Below are 19,095 nucleotides of genomic sequence, written 5' to 3' on the forward strand. Positions count from 1 at the left end.
CTGTCTCTCTCTGTCTCAAAAATAAATAAACGTTAATTAAAAAACCAAACAAACAAAAAAAAAAAAACTGATTTTAGATTCTAATAGGAAATAAATGTTTATGAAAAAAAGCTTAACACTTCTCACTTGTAGATAGAAGTGGATTTGGTAGCTCTTCAAAATCCTTTTTGAAGGTGGCAGAAGTGTAGTGTGAAGTGTATTTCACAACTGGACTTTGAGAGCAAGCAGCACTGGAATAGCTCTTGTTCCAGTTTTAATTTATTACCGTTTCCCACATGGCCACAAGAGGGCAGCACAGCAACATGTCAGTTAGAAAGCCTGTGGGTTCTCTGCCCGAGAGCTGCCATTTCAGGCTTTGGGTAGTGTTTACTTTCCTAAACACTTAACAAAATGGCTGAACTGCTTGGCAGAGGATGTTTTTTTTGTGTTGGTGATAGAAAAATCTGGTAAAAACAAAGCAATCTACACTGGAACTCCTTAAAACTTATTTCCAGACTACATTCTACCAATGATATAATAGCTGATATTTATGGAGCACTTACGCATCAGGCATGGGCAAAAATTGCCCTCTAAATCCCTACAAAAACCCTCTAAGACAAATTATCCTCATTTATAGAAAGTCTTAGCCCAAGTGTGTACACATATGTTATCCATCAGCCCCACAGTATGAATTATGGAATCTACACTCTTCAACTCTAACTGGTATTGCTATCCCCGCCACGCATACATACGTTCTTCAGTTAAACAGATCCTTAAACCACCCAAGGTTGATGCAGAATGATTCCTTCTCAATCACTTCTATGTGTTTGAAGAGTACAAAAAGGCAAAGATCATTAAACCATGCGTTTCTTATTGATAAAAAAAAATACTGGGTGTAGTTCCTTAAATAAATGGAACTGCATTTAAGACCTTTAAGACCTCCTCCACCTCTAGTTCAAGTCCTACTATTCTGAAGAATAAGCTACATTATAAACAAGGTTAAAAGACAAGTAACAGACTGAGAAATTTCAATGTATGCACAACAAAGGATTTCTACAGAGAACATAAAAATAACCACTGATCAAAGAAAAATCCAGTAGAAAACTAGGGAAAGGAAAGGGACATGCAACTACAGAAGAAAAACTGAGATGGCCAAGAAACTTATAAAAAGAAATTAAACATCAGGGGTAATTTGAAAATGTATTATCACAACAGATTAGTTCACATTCACCTGCTTTGTAGAAATTAAAATGTATGATAGTATTAAGTGATGGGGAGGAAACAGGGGAGACAGTATTCATACACCATTACTGAAAAAGCAATCAGCAGATGCTTTGCAAAGCAACGTGGCATTTTCCAGTAAACCTCAAAATATGCATATGAATCATGCAATTAAATCTGTGAGTATATAACCTGGCAAATTATTGAACTTGTGCAGGAGGTGGGAAGTATAAAAACGTTCACGGCTTTGCTCATAAAAAAAAGGGGGGGGGGAGGAAATAATCTAAATTTAGATTCATACTGTGCAATTAAATACAAGTTAGACCTAGTAGGGATTATATTTATAAATGTCACCATGACAATTTCAAAAACTATTCAATTTTTAAAACAAAAGCACATTACATGAACCATGTACATTTTTAAAATACCAAGGTTTTTAGATGCCACGTTCATGAAAGTGACTAAGGAGAAGGGGCAAATAGGATTTTAGCCGTATCTAACTTGTTTAAAGCTTTAATTGTAGTCTTTCAATTTTTCTGAGTTTTTCTGAATTTCTCAAAAAAGAGCTATGTTTCTAAGATTGCAGAATTGATCAGTATTCAGAAGCAGACCTTCCTGCAGTACCTCCCAAATTAAGAAACTCAGTGCTAATGTGGAAAAAACACCTACCTTTGATAAGCATGTTCCTAACATTTTCAACCGGTGCCAGAGGAAACCTTGTCTTGATCACGCTACTTCTGCTCCTCCACTAACCAAATAACACTGAGTAGTCCTAAATAGCTTAGGAAGCATCAAACAAATGGCACTCAGGCACACAAACCATTAGGAAAAAAGTGAACTATAGCAAGAAGCCTAGATGAGGTACAAACCTAGATAATCGTTTCACAAAGAGCTACCCAATTCAGATCTGGCAAGGCACGAAGACTAGACAAGGATAGGACAAGCTCTCTGCAGGAAAGAACATGAAAACTTTCTAACCCACCAAGTAATGAAAACAGGTACCAGGGGGAAAGCTGTTCCTATAAACCTATCATCTCAGGTGGGTACCATTTAGAACCCTGAGGACAGATGGGACTAGTCTGAATTCCTTTCAGAATATTTAAAGTCTTATCTTTCCTTACTAACCTTTAGGCTATGATATTTAGACTTTCGAAAGATAACAACTCCAACAGTTCAAAGGAGATTTAAAAGTCCTGAATGCTAACCTCAATAGTAAGTGCAACTTCTGCCCCCACAGAGTCAGAGGAGGGAAGTACGGTCCTTGGATCAAGCCACAGAAATCAATCAGAACGGTGCGAACTCACAACTTTCTCAGTACTCACGGTGGCAATACTCACTGTGGCAGGCACTTTCCTAAATGTTATAGACCAGTTTCTTAAGTGTGCCATTACTGACACTTTGGGCCCGATTAATTCATTCTTTGCTATGGGAGGCTGTCCTTACACATTGCGCGAGGTTTAGCAGCATCCCTAGCCTCTACCTAGCACACACCAGATGTACCGTAGCTCCAAGCAAAAAGATCTCCAGACACTGCCAAGTCAGGGAGGGGTTGTCCCTAGTGGAAAACCACTGCTTTCAGACGTATTATTTTATTTAATTCTAACTTCCCTGAGACACATACTCTTCCTTTATTAAAAGATAAAGAAACAAGCTCAGAGGTTCTTGCCCAAGATCATACACAGCTAAAAAGCAGAAGAGAGATGAAAATTCTTGTCCCAATTAGCTCTTATTTCCCAAACCTGCATCAGCACTAGAAACCACCATAGTTTTTGTTCAAGATAGATTCCTGGGACAAGTCCTCCCAGACCTGACTGAACTCAAATATCCAGGCAAGAAGGCTGGGAGTACGTTGAACAAGCACCCAAAGTGGCTCTTAGCAAGTAAATCTGGGGGCTTAAATGCCTCTGTAAAGCTAAGTTCAGTAGGAACTTTTATTTTTTTTTTTTTTTTTTTTTATGTTTTGGTAAATCAAGCAAGGGAAATGGAGAATCTGACCCATCACCCTCTGCCCTCAAAGTCACAACTTCCCAGCCATATGCTGCTCTATTTGAATGTCAAATAACCTTATACAGGAACTGAAGACACTCAACATTTTCCACACCCACCACATTCAAGACCTATTTCCCTTCAGGGCACGTCTCTAGAACACTGTTTCCAACCCTGGCTATTTATGCCAACAGACCCACCTGGAATGCTATCTCCCCTGCCCTACCACTACTTAACCCCTAAAATCCCATCAGGTAAGGGGCCTTTTAAAAGTTCTCAAGTGATTCTGATGCAAATGCTATCTGGGAAGTAAGTAAGGGAACTAAATTTAGAACAAAACAACAAATTAGAAACCTGGTCTTCATAAATAAATCACTGCCAAACCCAAAGTGTGTGGGGGAGCAATGGGAGTCAGACTGCAAAAGGATGGGGTTCCTCTGCAATTCCCAGTACCTCCCCCTCCCAGACACCTGTCTTTCCTCGTTTCCCCAACTACCCCCGTGGGAATTACTTCACCAGCAACATCTTCACTAGAAATTCTTTATGCAAAATGACTTCTTGAACTTTGTTTCCAGTATCAATCAAGCCTAAAATGTATTTTGAGTTTTCGGTTTAAGTTTTTTAAGAAAAGAGTACAGGATTATTCTAGATTTTTACTATTTTCCCCTACTATAGTTTCCTCGTAACCATTTAATCAAATGACAATTTTTTTTTTTGATGGCAACTTTTTTTTTTTTTTTAACGTTTGAGAGACAGAGTGTGGGACAAGCAAGGGAGGGGCAGAGAGAGAAAAGGACAGAGAAAATCCCAAGTAGGCTCCGAGCTGTGAGCGCAGAGCTCAACTCGGGCTCCATCTCACAAAGTGTGAGATAATGACCTGAGCCAAGATCAACAATAGGACGCTTCACCGACTGAGCCACCCAGGTGCCCCTTGATGGCAATTTTTGACAAGATGCTTAAGTGACCCTGAAACCAAACTGCCAGTGTTTAAATCCAATGCCACCATCTGCTTCCCCTAATGCCTGTTTTCTATCGGCAAAATAGGGTAATGATAATCACACCTGTCTCAGACTTGTGAAGACTACCCAAATTAACACATACAGAGGACTGGTTCTAACAAGTTCCAAGCTCACAGTAGGTACTATAAATGATAGCTATTGTGTCTTTCCAAAGCATACAACATAGTTTCCATTGAAATACCTCTCACAATCATCTCATTTGTTGGTTTGGTATGTTACTGAAATGCAAAATTACAAGGGAAACCAGCGTAAATAAATCTGAGAAGTATCTGCAAATCCTTGTTATGTATACAACGCAAGTGAAGGAACACAATGGGATGGGTATAAAAGAGCTCAGCAGGGTGCCCCCCACAGGCCTTCAAAGGAAGAGAGTTCTGTGACAGTTAACCTGGGGAGCTGGCTAACCAGAAGGTCACTAGCATTTCTGCTACACTAACCATCACATTAAATACACAATGAAAAAGAAAAAAACAAAACCCACTTTCAGTGCCTGACAGAGTAACCACTCCAAAAAGCATAAATCTATTCCAGTATTTTCACACAAAATGCTTACCACATGCTGCTTTCCTTTATGATACAATCCAAAATGAAAGATTACCAGCATTACAGGCACTGCTTGACTTAGAAATAAACCATACAAATGCCATTCCTGAGGTTTATTATCCTATTGTATTCTCTTTTATTTTTTTTAATGCTGGGGACAATTCACAACCCACCACTGTAAATAATTGCTTCACAGCAGAGCCCACGTCCACTGCTTTCAACAGTCACCTGAATTAGCTGTTAAGGAAAGGGGATTCTGAATGGAATGCATTCCTGCATTCAAAAGTCAACTCTGGAATCCAAACTTTTAGAGGGATCTAAAAAGGGCTTAAGTAGAGAATTCTAGTAAAGAAGAGATGCACTAGAATTTAAAGCAATTAGGACAAGAATTCAAAAATCTTGGAGTCAAAACTCCATCAGCATTCACTGTTAAAGGTATGCGACTGCTGGATCCAGCATGACATTTAATGCGGAAACTGTCCATCTTCCATCAAGCATACAACAACCCTTAGGAGAGCCCCACCCACTTTTGCTTCCAGATCTCTAAACCAAGTTTTTGGTAAAACTGCCCAAAAGGGGCATAGAGAAAATGAGGCAACGGGAACACCGACAGTTAGAAGAGAATACAAGAGGGGCGCCTGGGTGGCTCGGTTGGGCGGCCGACTTCGGCTCGGGTCATGATCTCGCGGTCCGTGAGTTCGACCCCCGCGTAGGGCTCTGTGCTGACAGCTCAGAGCCCAGAGCCTGTTTCGGATTCTGTGTCTCCCTCTCTCTGCCCCTCCCCCATTCATGCTCTGTCTCTCTCTGTCTCAAAAATAAATAAACGTTAAAAAAAAAAAAAAAAAGAAGAGAATACAAGAGGTGCTCTGTCAAAAGAGGCGAAACACATGCAAACATACGGAAACACGCAACTGTAAACCACATGGAGGGCTTTGGAAAATTAACTCAATCCTGGGGAGCTGGGCTGAAGAACCTTACGATGCTCTCCAGAGCCTGATACAGAAACAAAAAAACAGAATTCAACTCCCTCACAAACCAAAAGGAAAGGAAATGAAGAAAGTTGGGGAACCAACAACACAGAAATCTTAAGCCTAGACTACAGTCCTAGCAGAATAAGACTGAACTCTGGACGTTATGCTGAGTCCAATATATGATGATATGCTGAGAATGGATTACTAAGAGCAAGCCACAGCCAAGTAGACATTGGTTGGAAATATTGCAATTACATCTACATCCGAAGAGCACTGCTACTTGGTATTCATTATTCACTCTTGCACAGCTTGAGAGGGGAAATGAGGCAGAGGGTAAACCAGGGCAATAACCACTAGCTCCAGAAGAGGGGTAAAAGGGATCTATCTAGTCAGAGTTAAGTGCCACGGGTAGGGCTGTGACTCACACAAGAAGTTGTTCTGGTCCAGGAAGAATCATACTCTCCCTTCAAAAGGCTGGCTTTCTCAGAAAGAAATTCTAGGAGAAGATTAACTGCAAAACATACCCAAGGTTTCAACTAACAAAAACGGACTTGCCTTTTTTTTTTTTCATGTTTATGTTTGAGACAGAGCATGAGGAGGGGAGGGACAGAGAGCAAGAGGGAGACACAGAACCTGAAGAAGCAGGGTCTGAGCTGTCAGCACAGAGCCTGAAGCGGGGGCTCGAACTCACCCCAGACTTGCCTTCTAAAATCATTTTAACAACCCTCTCTCCCAAGTGGCCTAAAAGACCTCTTGTGGGAGGCCAGGACGCCAACTTCAACTCTCAGGAACCATTTGGCTCTTAATGAAGCACAGGAGAGGGAAGAAAGTAAAGCATTAGAAGTAAAACATTACTCACAGCTTACATTTAATAAGCACTTTCAACGTAACCGCCTCCTTGCGAATCACTATATAGGCATTATATTACTTAACTTCATTACCCAATGAAGAGTATCATTATCCACATTTTTAAAGTCAGGAACCTAAAAATCCAACAAGTACTTCACTGGCCTAAATTGGAGAAAGTTTTCAGTACTCAAGGAAACATTGTACTGGTGGGTATTAGGTACACAGCTCTTGTCAGGCATTGAGGTTAACAGTTAAACACACCACAAATAACAAAATAACTTCCTAGATTGAATTCAAAGTATAAAATCAGAACCATCCTTAAAATGGTGCTTTCGCCAAAGCTCCAGCATTTCCCCGAAACCATGGAGACTTTCCTGTAAAGGGAATTTAAAGTACTTTTCAGTATGAAACATAATCCAGACGATGTCACTGAAATAACGGAGAAAGGTGACCCTAACCAAATATCGTAACAATAAAATACTAAACCGCAACTGTTTCAAAATGTAGCATGAAAGGCTTCCTTCCATATACCTAGGTTCTCCAGGATTTATTTCACAAAAGGCTCATTATTTCCCACCTCATAAATTGCATTCGAGCTTTTTTAAAAAAAAGTCCCTCTCCCCAGACTTGTCCTGTTAATTAAACTATGTAGGAGACAAGGTCATAACAGACATTAAAAAAAAAAAAAAAAGTGTTCCAACACTGTGCTTAGTTACTGATCACAACGTAAACATACAACAGACTTTAAGCATAGATATTTGATGGTATTTGGTATTTGATGGGCATTTGATGACGCAGTCAAATTTTGTTGTTCTGGCTTTACACTAATTAACACTGAAGTTCCAAAGCAACAGCAATTTAACCAATTTTACCAAGGTATGAATTTCAATTCAGTGCCCAGGCAGGCTGGAAAGGAGGGAATTGCTCAGCTATGACAAGCACCCAGTAGAGTTTATTTGTATACTAATTCTTAGGCGATTAAAAAAAGTTTCTTGGCTCACCCCCCCCCCCCCCCCCCCCCCCGTTCCTCAAGAAAGCCAATTGAAATCTAAGGTTTTTTACAAAGGACCTAAAACACCTTTTTAAAAAAAAGCGAAAACAAAAACAACTCATAAGCAGAAAAAACTTACTAGGTGACAGAGCAGTCACTCACAATTTGTGTTAGGAGCAAGTTTACAGTAGTACCCCATCTTACAGGAGAAAGGATAGGAGTCTGGAAAGCTCAGTGACCTCAGGAAGCATCTTTCACAACTGTTAGGGATTTGCTATACGAGGGAGGGGAGAGGAATAAACTGATTATAAAATCTGTGAGTTTCAGATAACTGTCAGGTAAAATTCAACTGACCTTCCAGATTCACCTCTCAAGCAATAACTTGGTAAACTTTGCACAGCACTCCTTATCAAATATTGTCTGATGACGTTCCCGCGATGACTTAATCTTTACAGAAGATGCTAATTCCTAAGGTGCCAAATATCAATTGGAAATTGTAGGTTTTAAAACCGAGAAGTCAAAGAAATTAAAGACAGAAGAAAAAGGCACAAAAGTCTTAATGGACAAACCTAATCACTCTGGCTCCTGAAAAAGTTCACTGGTTCCACGTGGCATGCCAACAGCTCATAGATAAATTGCTATTATTCAAATATGCATTTTAACACACACAGTATCTATTTTGGACTAAACACCCTCAACAGAGTAGTTTATATCCTGGAACATGACTGCAATGCTACTGAATTCTACCACAGTTTTTAGAAACTTAAGGACAGTTAGCGAATAACAAAAATTTAATCCAACTAACAAGAAGCCAATCTCAATAATACACAGAAAGAACCTTCATTCTTGTTGCTTTGGATGCACTTCAGAAGTTCCAAACACCAGTCAGTGATCAAGTTCCATGACAATTTACCTCTATCTAAAGCTAATTCGTTTATATATAACTTACAATTGAGCATACAATTTAAAAATCCATTATCAAATCTTTGATGAACAAGTCTATAAAACCGAAAATCCTGTTTCACCTAATGTTTCCATAAACTATCCAAAGAATTCTTCCTGAAGAATCGAGACTGTGGGAACCTATAAAACCCACTAGTACAGTGAATTTTACCTTTTATAAACTTCTCCAGAAACTTAAGATATGCCTAGGTAAACCTCTATCTATGGTCCACATCTCTCTGCAAGTGACAGATCTTACTCGGTAAGAAACTTCTGACATATGGCCAACTAAGTGACAACTCACTCCTGTCGGTGCTAAAAGGACTCCAAAAGCACAGAATTTTTTTTTTTTTTTTTTTTTTTGTTAAGGTGCAGAAGGAAAACAATACAGCCTTTCCTTCAGGCTGAAATTCATTACGTGTAACTGAATAATGAAGTCATCATCGCTAACCTCTAATTTCTTTTTTTTTTTTTTTTTCAAACAGAAATCCCTGCAAAGGGTTTCCAAACGAGACAGACCATGAGCATAACCACAGCACTGTAATCAGTTTACCAGGACCAAAGTAAAATCTCCAGAATGGGAGATTTGAGATGTTTCCCAAGGTTCTTCCGGGTGATCCATTCCACTATCAACCAAGTTTTGGGAGTCACCGTTCTCTAGCTAAGTGCTGCTAACACTTAAAAGTTGTTTTATAACACTTGTTTGCATAGTAATGGATGCCTCATGCTGTCTTATTTTTTAAAGCTAACTTAATATTTATAGTTACTTTGTGAAAACTCCTAAGCTGCTTTCTTATTCCAGAGTTAATGTTAATCATAAACCACTTTGCACATACTGACCTGAGTTTTCCTCCATCAAATGCCAACTGAGAATATGTACGGTACCAAGTAAAAATGCACGGGGACGGGGACAAGTTCAAATAATCCTCCCTTTTTTTATGAGCCATGATCACCCAACAGCTGTAACACCCGTTAAGACCTTTCACTGTAAACAAAAATATCTCCTCTTGACAGTGAAAAGGTTTTGGCCAATGGTGACACAAGATAAAGTTTACTAATCTCTTCACGCTGAAAAAAGGTAAAAAAAAGGAAAAAAAAAAAAAAAGGCCCGCTAGAATATGATAAAGGAAAGCGAAAAATGTAAAAACTGGTAGGTTTTCGATTTGAAGGCTTCCGAATAGTGCCTTCTACTTTCTCCAAAAGTAGAAGCCGCTTTCTGAGAAGCCAACCCTTCCGAGGGAAGGGCAAAGAAAATACACGCTGCAGGGTGTGGACTAAGAGGAAGGGCGCAGAGGACTGCCAGAGGCGAAATCGGCCGGGTGACCACCCACCGGAAAGCCCCAGTCCGGGTCGCTTCCCCTTCCTTTTCCTACCCCGCGCCCCCAAAGCTGCCGGCTCCCCAGACGAAGAGGCAGCACCCCGGCTGCGCACGCAGCCCTACGTCACTGCGTTCGCTCCTCCTAGGAGCGAGGGGACGCGCCTGACGTCACGGGGCGGGGCCTGCCGAAGGCCGCCGCTGTTGACCCGCTGTTACCAGGCGTGCGCACAGCCAATCAGCAGCATGCGCCGGCGCCGGCCGGCCTTTGAACTCGGCACGGCAACTTCCTGCTGTTTGGCGAGTACACAGTGCAATGCAGTATGTCTGTCAGCGCTGCGGCACAAAGGAACAGCCATTTTGTGACTGAGCTGGACCTGCACCAAGATGCCAGGGGCTCACGGAGCTGCTGCCCGCGCTACCTACCAAGCTGCCCCTTATTTTCGCACCAGAGAACCAAGAAAGGGGAGGCTGGGGGTGGGAAGGAGTTTTGATATTTCAAGTTTCAGTTCGATTTTGTCTTCTCAAAAATCCCGATTCTTAAGAATTATCAGCATCATAAAATGGCTGCCACTTAAAAAACTGCCTGTTCAGTCCACAAGCAACTGCATTATGCCATTTCTAATTAGCCCCAGGCTTTTAGAATAACTGCTAAAAGGCTGATTAAAATTTGCCCACATCGGAGGTTGACAGAATAAATCTGGTTCAAAGGCAGACGATTTAGAGATAAATTTAATAAACTGTGTTTTTAGATAAAATTGCAAACGCAGCGTCCTAGAACAAACAGAACTCTTTGTGTGCACACACAGTTCCAATCACATTCCCTTCTCTCCTGTCTCCATTCTTTAATATTATTGGAGTTATCCCAAACTGCCAATTATTTGGGTAAGAAGTGTGTGGTATACATTTCCATGTATGTCCATCACTAAAACTTTGTTTTAAATATTTAGAAACTTGACAAATCTATCAAGGTATTTTTAAATTCGTATTTTTTGAAAATGAACTTTTTATCTTCAGAAATCACGATATGCAACGTGTAACATACTTAAAAGCATTAACAAAATACAGGAGTAACATACAACTTTATGTAATAACTATTAAGTTGACTGCATTATTTCCAAAACAGGGAAGTATCAGGTTTACCTAAACTTGCACTCAATCCTTTCATATCTATCTAAAGTAATTCTAAGTTTACTTGACCTGCAAACTCCTCCCTCCCCCTCTTGTGGCTCAGGATACAAAATTTTTGTAGTATTCCCTGCACACTAGACTTTGTGCCACAGAAACTAGGTCCTAGCGAGGAAATTCTAATGGATTAAGGGACCAAGTACTAGTACCTAAACAGTCTCCTTAATTGTAGCTTCCTAAAAGTAACATTAATCTACTACAACAAAACACCACTAGCATCCTGTTAAGCTTTATAATTTTAAAAGGAAGTGATGTCATAATTATGTACATGTATTCAGATATGCAATTTCGGATAACTAATTTAAAACTCCCATCTTCAGGGAGTCTATCAGATATTTTTGGACATTCATCAGGTTTGTGAATCAAAACACTTGACAAAATGCATTTGAAAGTACAGTGCACGCTTCCAGTTAAGCTGTAACCCCACTGCCAACAGGCAAAGTCATGATAACTTCCAAGTCGTTTTCTAGGTAAGTAAATTATTAAAAGAAAGAATAGCAACACTGCTTAATTTTTTAAATTAGAAGGCAGTCTCATCAATGATGTTAACCACAAACCTTGCATAAGAGAGCCAAAACCTATGTGAGACTATGCAAATCATAAATACTCAAGGGAGTAACAATTTTAGATACTGGATCTTTAGTAATTTGTCAAATCCACCTGGGGATTCCTGTTTCTTAAAATTGGTGTTAACTTCTCAGAAAAAGCAGTTTAGGATCAGTTAGATAAGTTTCCTGTCCTAAATCAAACCTGGGTAATTACATGGGCAGTTCAGTTCAAAAGACAGTCCAAACTGTGTGACAACTCAATTTGCAAAAGAATTTAGAAAGTATTTTTAAAGGGTCAAAATATTGTTAAGTATAATAAAACATAAATAAACTTCAACCTTGCAATAAACCATCTCAAAACTTTTGAATTCACTAGCCTAATAATAAAGTATATTATTTCTATAAAATTATAAAAGTAAAAACAAAATTGGATAAAAAATCATATAACCAATCACATCCTTAACTGCATGATTTAAAATTCATGACAATTTATAAGAACACACATCAAGAAATGTATTCATAAGCACTTTTAAAAATTAATATACAGTTCATACAACAAAATGTCTCAGAGGCTTTATTACTTAAAGTCACTAATAATGTACTCCAACAAATATGAAACAAATCGTGATTTGAACAAACTGTATTTGTAAGCTTCAGAAGATAAAGCATTCCAGGTGACTCTGTCAAAATAAATCAATAAATTTAAAAGCAGCTACAACTAAAATGCAAAAGATACAGGTCTACCAACCAGAAAGTACTGTCTTAATATGAGCATATAAATGCAAACCTTAAAATATTTTAAATGTAAAATATACAAATAGAATCACAGTAACAAACACAAAAGAGAAGTATATTAAGAGTATTCCAGGATTTCTGTGATCACAGGTTTGATTTCATAAATGCAGGAACTGTACCCATCGAGTAAAGGTTTTGATAAATCTTATCAAAATTTCCTAAAATGTCAAGAGTATCAAAAGAAATACAGAGTCAAATAAAAATACAAACTGAGAGGCATCAGTCAAAGGGTCCTTTTTGCAATTTCATTTTAAAATGTACATTTTTTCATTCATATAACTTTCTCAAACGTCTATTTACTATAATTTACTACCACAAGGCTCCTCTATGGCCTTCAGTTACAAGTTTGGGTATCCTAGATTCTTCAAAGAAAAAATTTGCCTTGTATGTAAAATGGTGCAATGCAGCAATGGCTAAACCGACAAGGTCATTTTTCTACAGCACAAAAACCTAAAAACTGAAATTTATTGACAGAAAAACTGGAGTTTACAGGAAAGGCCCCCTTGAATAAAGGTACCTTACCTTTTGACTGCTGTAAGAGGCCTTAAGTCACAACTCAACTTTCATAAATTGCTACCAAAAAATTAGGGTGTGGCATATTAGCAATCTCAAGGTCACGCTTTAAAAAACGAATCCAAATTAGTAAAATACCTAAAATAAAACAGACAGCTATCCCTGTCTGTCAAGGTAAACAATGTAAGCTGAGGTTTCCCCCAAAAAAGAGAGAGAAAAAAGGAAGAAAGTTGATAGCTCATACCTCGATGCATTGCTGTGTAGCGAACTGTCCTCCTCTTGGCTTTTGTCCTTATTTCTCATCATCTTTTAATTCTTAAATATTAAGGGGGAGGGGGAATCTGTGTTTGCTTTGAAGTCCTGTGCCCAGGTATTTACTGTCAAAAGTTGAAAGAAAGGTAAGGTCCCAGCTTCTATCGATGTTTTTATTATCAGGAACAAAGTCCTGACGATGTAGCGATATTGTTATAATACAACAGCGGTAAGCACCAAAAAACAAAATATTTCTATTTTTTCTTTAAAAAAAAAAAACACAAAAACGGATAAACCGAACAGAAGGAATCATCACTATCAATAAGGAAAGTTTCTCAAAGTAACACACTGGATACAAATAACAATCTCTGTATCTTATTGCGTCATCCAGGAATTTCTCATATTTACAGAAAATAAAGCAAACTTAAACATCTAAATCTTTAAAATTATCACTAATGATCATGGACTTACCTGATCCATGTAGTAGGTCCAAAGCAAGAGTCCTATCTAGTAGTAGAAAAATATCAGATCCCAAATAATTAAAAATAAAAACAAAATTCTCCGTTACAAAAACGAAAAATAAATACAATAATCCTCAAATATGTTAACTGGTCAAAAAAATAGAGCAACAATTAATACTAAAACGGGTCCGGAAGAAAAAAAAACCTCATTAGGAGAGCGCACAAAAATGGAGGTGCGCCATGGCTTCTAAGCTGGAAAAAACAACGACCTGGGCTCTCAGTACGGCTGCTTCTTTCCAACAAGGCACGAAAAGAAAGCTCCCAAAAGCTGCTTTTCTCCCTTAAAAAGGTTCGAATCGACCCCAGTAAGTCACTAGGAGAGGCAGGGGGCTGCGGGGGCCCCCTGAGGCTGCCCGAAAGTTAGGGAAAGTTGCGTAAAGTGAGGCGAAGGCAGGGAGCAGAGCGCGCTCTCTCTAAGGCACAGCCGCCATCTAGAGCCTCCTTCCCAGCTCTGAGAGCTCTGCCTTTGATTGACACTCTCTACATTTACCCCACAACTCAGGTGATGTACCATAGACCCACCCCTTCATCTCCACCAAAAAAAAAAAAAAAAAAAAAAAAAAAAAGAAAGAAAAAAAAAAAGATCCTCCATCCCAGGGAGCCTGAAGACCCCTACCCCCACACCTCCCTGCCCCACCAGACCACCCCATCAAGGGGAGGAGGGAGGGTTTCTTAACCCCCTCTGGCTCAAGCACCCTTTTTAAGCCAGAGAGAAATGTAATTTGTTCCTTTTGTCTAAAGATCTGCTAAATATTTCAGTCCTTGAGCTAAAATAACTTCCTCTCTGGACAGGAAGTGGTGTTTTATCAAGCCATTTTGAAAGAGGGATAATTCTTAGAGAATATAAAGCTAAGCTTAAGTACTAACCTTTTAAAAAATTAACCCCCCCATGGGTAAAATGGCTGTCTAAATAAAAGCAAAACCTCAATTTCATAAATTAAATTCAACTCTTGCCTTCTTTATGAAGTCTAAAAATTATCTAAAGACAAATTGTAAGGGGGGATTTTCCATCCCAACTGGAAAAAGGGGGTACAACTCAACAGCGCCTCCCTAGTGTTCAGTTGCATTAGGGCAAAAATTAATGCAACTAGTTTATATCCAAGAATCTCCATTTTTCTTTCAACTTTCACAAAATTCTTTAACCCATTATATATAACCTTGAAAACTTCACCAAAAAATTCTCAAGACCACAATATATTTACTTCACACAGAGCCAGGCAAAACAAAGTTCTTAAATTTAAGAGCATGAAATTACCATGGGCACCCTTAAGTAACAAACCCAAGAAACTCCACCTCCAAACCAATACAACAGATATATCGCAACCATTCCCTTGTATTTCAAATCAAATTCTAAGTATACATACACATTTCAACAAGGCAAGTTATTAACAATCGGTCCTATCTGATGGCAAAGTTATCAGAGCAATGTCACAGGGCAAATTCTCCTAAATATCAAAACCATGAGATATACGGAAACAAAATGAGAAAATGAGTACTAATGCCAAAAACAAATTATTCAACACTTTTTCTTTCAACAAGCACCCCAAGAAAACATTCACACATCCAAAAAAATCAACTTTCCTCACTTGACATTACAGTATGCCAAGACGATGTCCTCCCCTCACTGAAGAAATCCATTTTAGGTTTATACCTAACAAAAGCAACAATGTTGCATCTAAGGTAGTAAAATCCATAAGCAAAACCTAGTTTCAATTCTGTACTTTCTACAAAAGATTTTCTACCAAAATCAAAATCCAACATTCCACTTTTGATTTATACAGACCAACCACCTCCAGTCAGTCAGTGAGAATATTGCACATGTACTGATCAGAGATATCTGCCCTATGATATTTGACAATCACAAATCGCAGAATGATTTCTCACAAGCAAAAAACTGAAGCTGAACTACTCTTTATTGTCTGTATAATGGGAAAAATATAATCAACAAGTCATTTGGTCTATCAAAATAAAGCCTACTCCACTTTTATAAGTTACTAAAACTGGTATTAGTCATTTATCAATAAATGGAACAGCAGTATTCACCTAGAATCCAAAAACAGTAATTACACGGTACGATTCATTTATTCTAAATTCCTAAATGTACAGAATAAAAATACAAGATAAAAGCCCTATTTCACATTTATATAAAATGTATTATAGACATCACCACCACCAAAATTTTAAGTTCTTTTGTGAATACCCTAAGGACACTTCCATATAAATCCAACACTTCTTCCCCTAATATTAACTATTAAAACAACAGAAAGCATCAGTTTGATATAAATCTTTAGATGAATATTCAACTGCAAGACACTTATAATATTAAAAAGCATAGGTAAAAAAGACCTTGTCCATCAACACAAAAGAACTTATAAAAATACTTTATCGCTCATCCTGAATTTTGAGGCAAAAGGCGTTTTATTTTATAAGCTCATTACACTCTCATGGCAAATTAAAGACCTATTATTACCCCTTGTTAAGTTTTTTCCCCAAGATATTTCAAAAAAGCACAAAATAGCATTTCAACCAAATGACCATCTCTTAATGCACAAATAAATTTCCACAACTTTGTGAAAAAAGACCAATCTTAATCAACCAAGTAAAACATTTTCCAGCACACCATTTCCATTTTACCAGCTTTATTCAGTACACTTTCCTGCTGGGCAACTGTAAAGGTCAAAGTGTTATTTCAGGCAGTAACTGAACATTTAATGAAACGTCAGCTTTAAAAAAAAAAAAAAGCCCAAACTGAGAAATTTTAAAGTGTTAGAAATTTTATTAAAGTTAACATTTCACAAGGTCATACTCATACAAATCAAACTGCAAAAAGTTCCAGGCATACAAACTATCATTTGTGTTAATGTGCCATCTTTCTTCTCCAAATGTCAAAAATGTGCTTGTTTTAATGATACAAAAAGTCTTTAGAAAGTCCATTTGTGCTGGGTAAGAAACCTATGTCTTCATTCATTTCATGAAATCCATGTTAAAAGAACCCTGTCTTGGTTGTGTATTATCACAGCACTCTTGTATTAATCCATTTTCCTCAATTCCCCATAGTGGACTGCCATCTTGTTTTCTCAGTGGTAGGGTCCATTTGAGACTCTTCAAGCTGACTGGGTGCTTGATGAAAACATTAAAAGAAAAAAATGCTGTTGGAATACCAATCATCTTATTCCTTCAAACAGAGAACATCCACCCACCTTGAAGATACTCTTACATACACAAAGCTTTAATTTTGTAACAGCTTTCAACTATGAAACTGTACTATATTAAAGTTGTATGCACTGCACACACTTCTCAATGAAGAGAATCATGGAAAGACTGCAAACGAGTAACAAAGTTCTGTCACAGATACATATGTAACTATAAAAAAGTGGTAGTGAATAGTCAAATTTTTACATGTGTAATGTTATTATATGGTCAATATGAAATAAAAATTCAAATTCAAAATCCTGGAAAACTAAATTACAACAACACTATGGATTCTAAATCTCAAGACAGAAAAGTTTCCAAGCTTCTTCAAATAAAACTAGTTATGGAAAAGAATCCTAAGGAAGAAAAAAAAAAAAAAAGGAAAGAAAAGAAACCAAGGCAGTGGGTAAAGCATAGTTTTCCAGCCCAACAGATGTTAATTAATTTTGTTTAGATAACACAAATGGCCAACAGAGATGTCACCATCATCGGCTACTTATTTGAGAATACAGAAAATATGTAGCAACTAGGAAGCAAAGAGATCAAAAATGCAAACTGACTTTTTGGTATCTGCCATAAAATGCTATCAGTTTTCAAATTAAGCACAAGTAAAATACTCCTATTGACAAAATACCAAATGTTCCTCAACAAAAAACAAATCCATTACTTAAATAATTTGAACTAAAGTTATTAGGTGGGCAATCAGGATACTGTATTATTAAATAAATAATCCTGATCCATCAAGATCAAACATAACTATAAAAGTGAGTTTTAACCCCAGTCTTCTCAATCAGTTTTGCAGCTCAAACTAAATCTATAGAAGTAAAGTCTGGGTGACTAGATTATTAAGTGAAAAATATTTTTGATCTTCTGGTAGTCAATCCTTACCTCTTAAACTATCATTAGGATCTGTTATCTACGTATAGAATACAAAAATCTACTCAGTAAACTACTGGGTAACCAAGAGACACTGGCACTCATGTTAGAAATGGGGTAAGTGTCACAGCATCAGTAACAACATCAGATGTAAGATCTTTCTCCTTCACATACTTTCCTTATTTCTCTCCACTCTACAATAAGAACTACATAACTCATTCATTACTATTGTCAATAAAATACCTTCCATTTGAATTATTCACTCCAAAATTAAGGAACATATCCTTCCTATGTTTAAGTATAAAAATAAAAATACCATCAGTTCTCTTGCACCATTAACTAATTTGTCCCCAATCTCTACTGGTACAATGGCAGTTCAAGCTCTAAATGACATTGGGGATGTAAACACAATTATGATGAAAAAGACACTAATGTACAGAGAACAAGTTATGATCATTTCAATGGCTATAGGTGCAATATATTCAATTTAGTACATTAAATGATAAACTCAATGCTTTATATTCTTCTGTCACAGGACAAAAGGTAAAATTCATCCAGGACATTATATGAAATTTCATTTTAAAAATCATTATTTAAAAAAAAAATTCAAAAGAAACCTAATGATACTAAAATCATTCTAAAATTACTTAATAAAATGTACTAGTTTGTGTGACAATAGAGATTACAAAATACTAGCACACTGATCATTCTATCACATATACTGTTATGTTTTAAGACAGCTAAACAAAGAGGAATGAGGAAAGCCAATGCTAAAGAGAAAGCAGACTCTGATAACATTGTAAGGCCATGATCAGTCTGCACTCCTACAAAGCCTATCAAAAGCCAACAGTGAGAATTTTGTTAATAAGCAAAAGTGCACAGTCAAGCATCAAAATACCTAAAAGAGCAATGAGGGATTTATGAGTAAGCCATTTATCTTCATGGAATTCCAAATTCTTGCAAAAACTGAATTTATAAATAAGCAAAATTATGTTAAAAAATAAAGAAAGTGGGCATGAGTTCTTTCTGTGAGCCTGGAAATTTTCTTGGTAACAAAATCCAGTTCTTCATGTGTAAAATGGAAATTGTACCTACCTCATGTGGCAATAGTGAGAATTATTTAAATGAGTCAGTACATTTAGAGCTTTCACATTACCTGGCATATAGAAAGACCTCAATAAATGTTATTTAGCTATTATTCCCATATACCACAATAACCAACGTACATGGAGATCTACAAACTAACCTTACAGAAGCAAAATAATTTATATTCCAATAACAATGTGAAAAATCCATACGATATGGATTGACCCCATATGGGATCAACTGTTTAAAGACAAACACTTTCTGCTTTAAAAAGATAATTTAGGGGCACTTTGGTGGCTCAGTTAAGC

At 37.5% G+C, this 19,095-nt stretch overlaps 1 protein-coding gene across 8 annotated transcripts in view; it reads right to left on the reverse strand.

Annotated features, from left to right (window-relative positions):
• The window catches only part of CHD2 (chromodomain helicase DNA binding protein 2), a 124,173-nt gene extending 109,972 nt beyond the window's left edge, over positions 1-14,201 (reverse strand). For 5 of the 8 annotated variants that reach the window (XM_049614058.1, XM_049614059.1, XM_049614054.1 and 2 more), the window contains exon 1: positions 9,342-13,200. In XM_049614058.1, coding sequence (XP_049470015.1) covers positions 9,342-9,448 — 107 coding nt within the window. In that variant the 5' untranslated portion in view covers positions 9,449-13,200. Of the gene's footprint in view, positions 1-9,341; positions 13,238-13,583 lie in introns of those variants that run through there. The other 3 variants (XM_049614056.1, XM_049614055.1, XM_049614060.1) reach the window with 3 other exon arrangements.
• Positions 14,202-19,095: the final 4,894 nt, after the last annotated feature.

Source organism: Panthera uncia (assembly GCF_023721935.1).
Source record: "Panthera uncia isolate 11264 chromosome B3 unlocalized genomic scaffold, Puncia_PCG_1.0 HiC_scaffold_1, whole genome shotgun sequence".
Classification (NCBI taxonomy): Eukaryota; Metazoa; Chordata; class Mammalia; order Carnivora; family Felidae; genus Panthera; species Panthera uncia.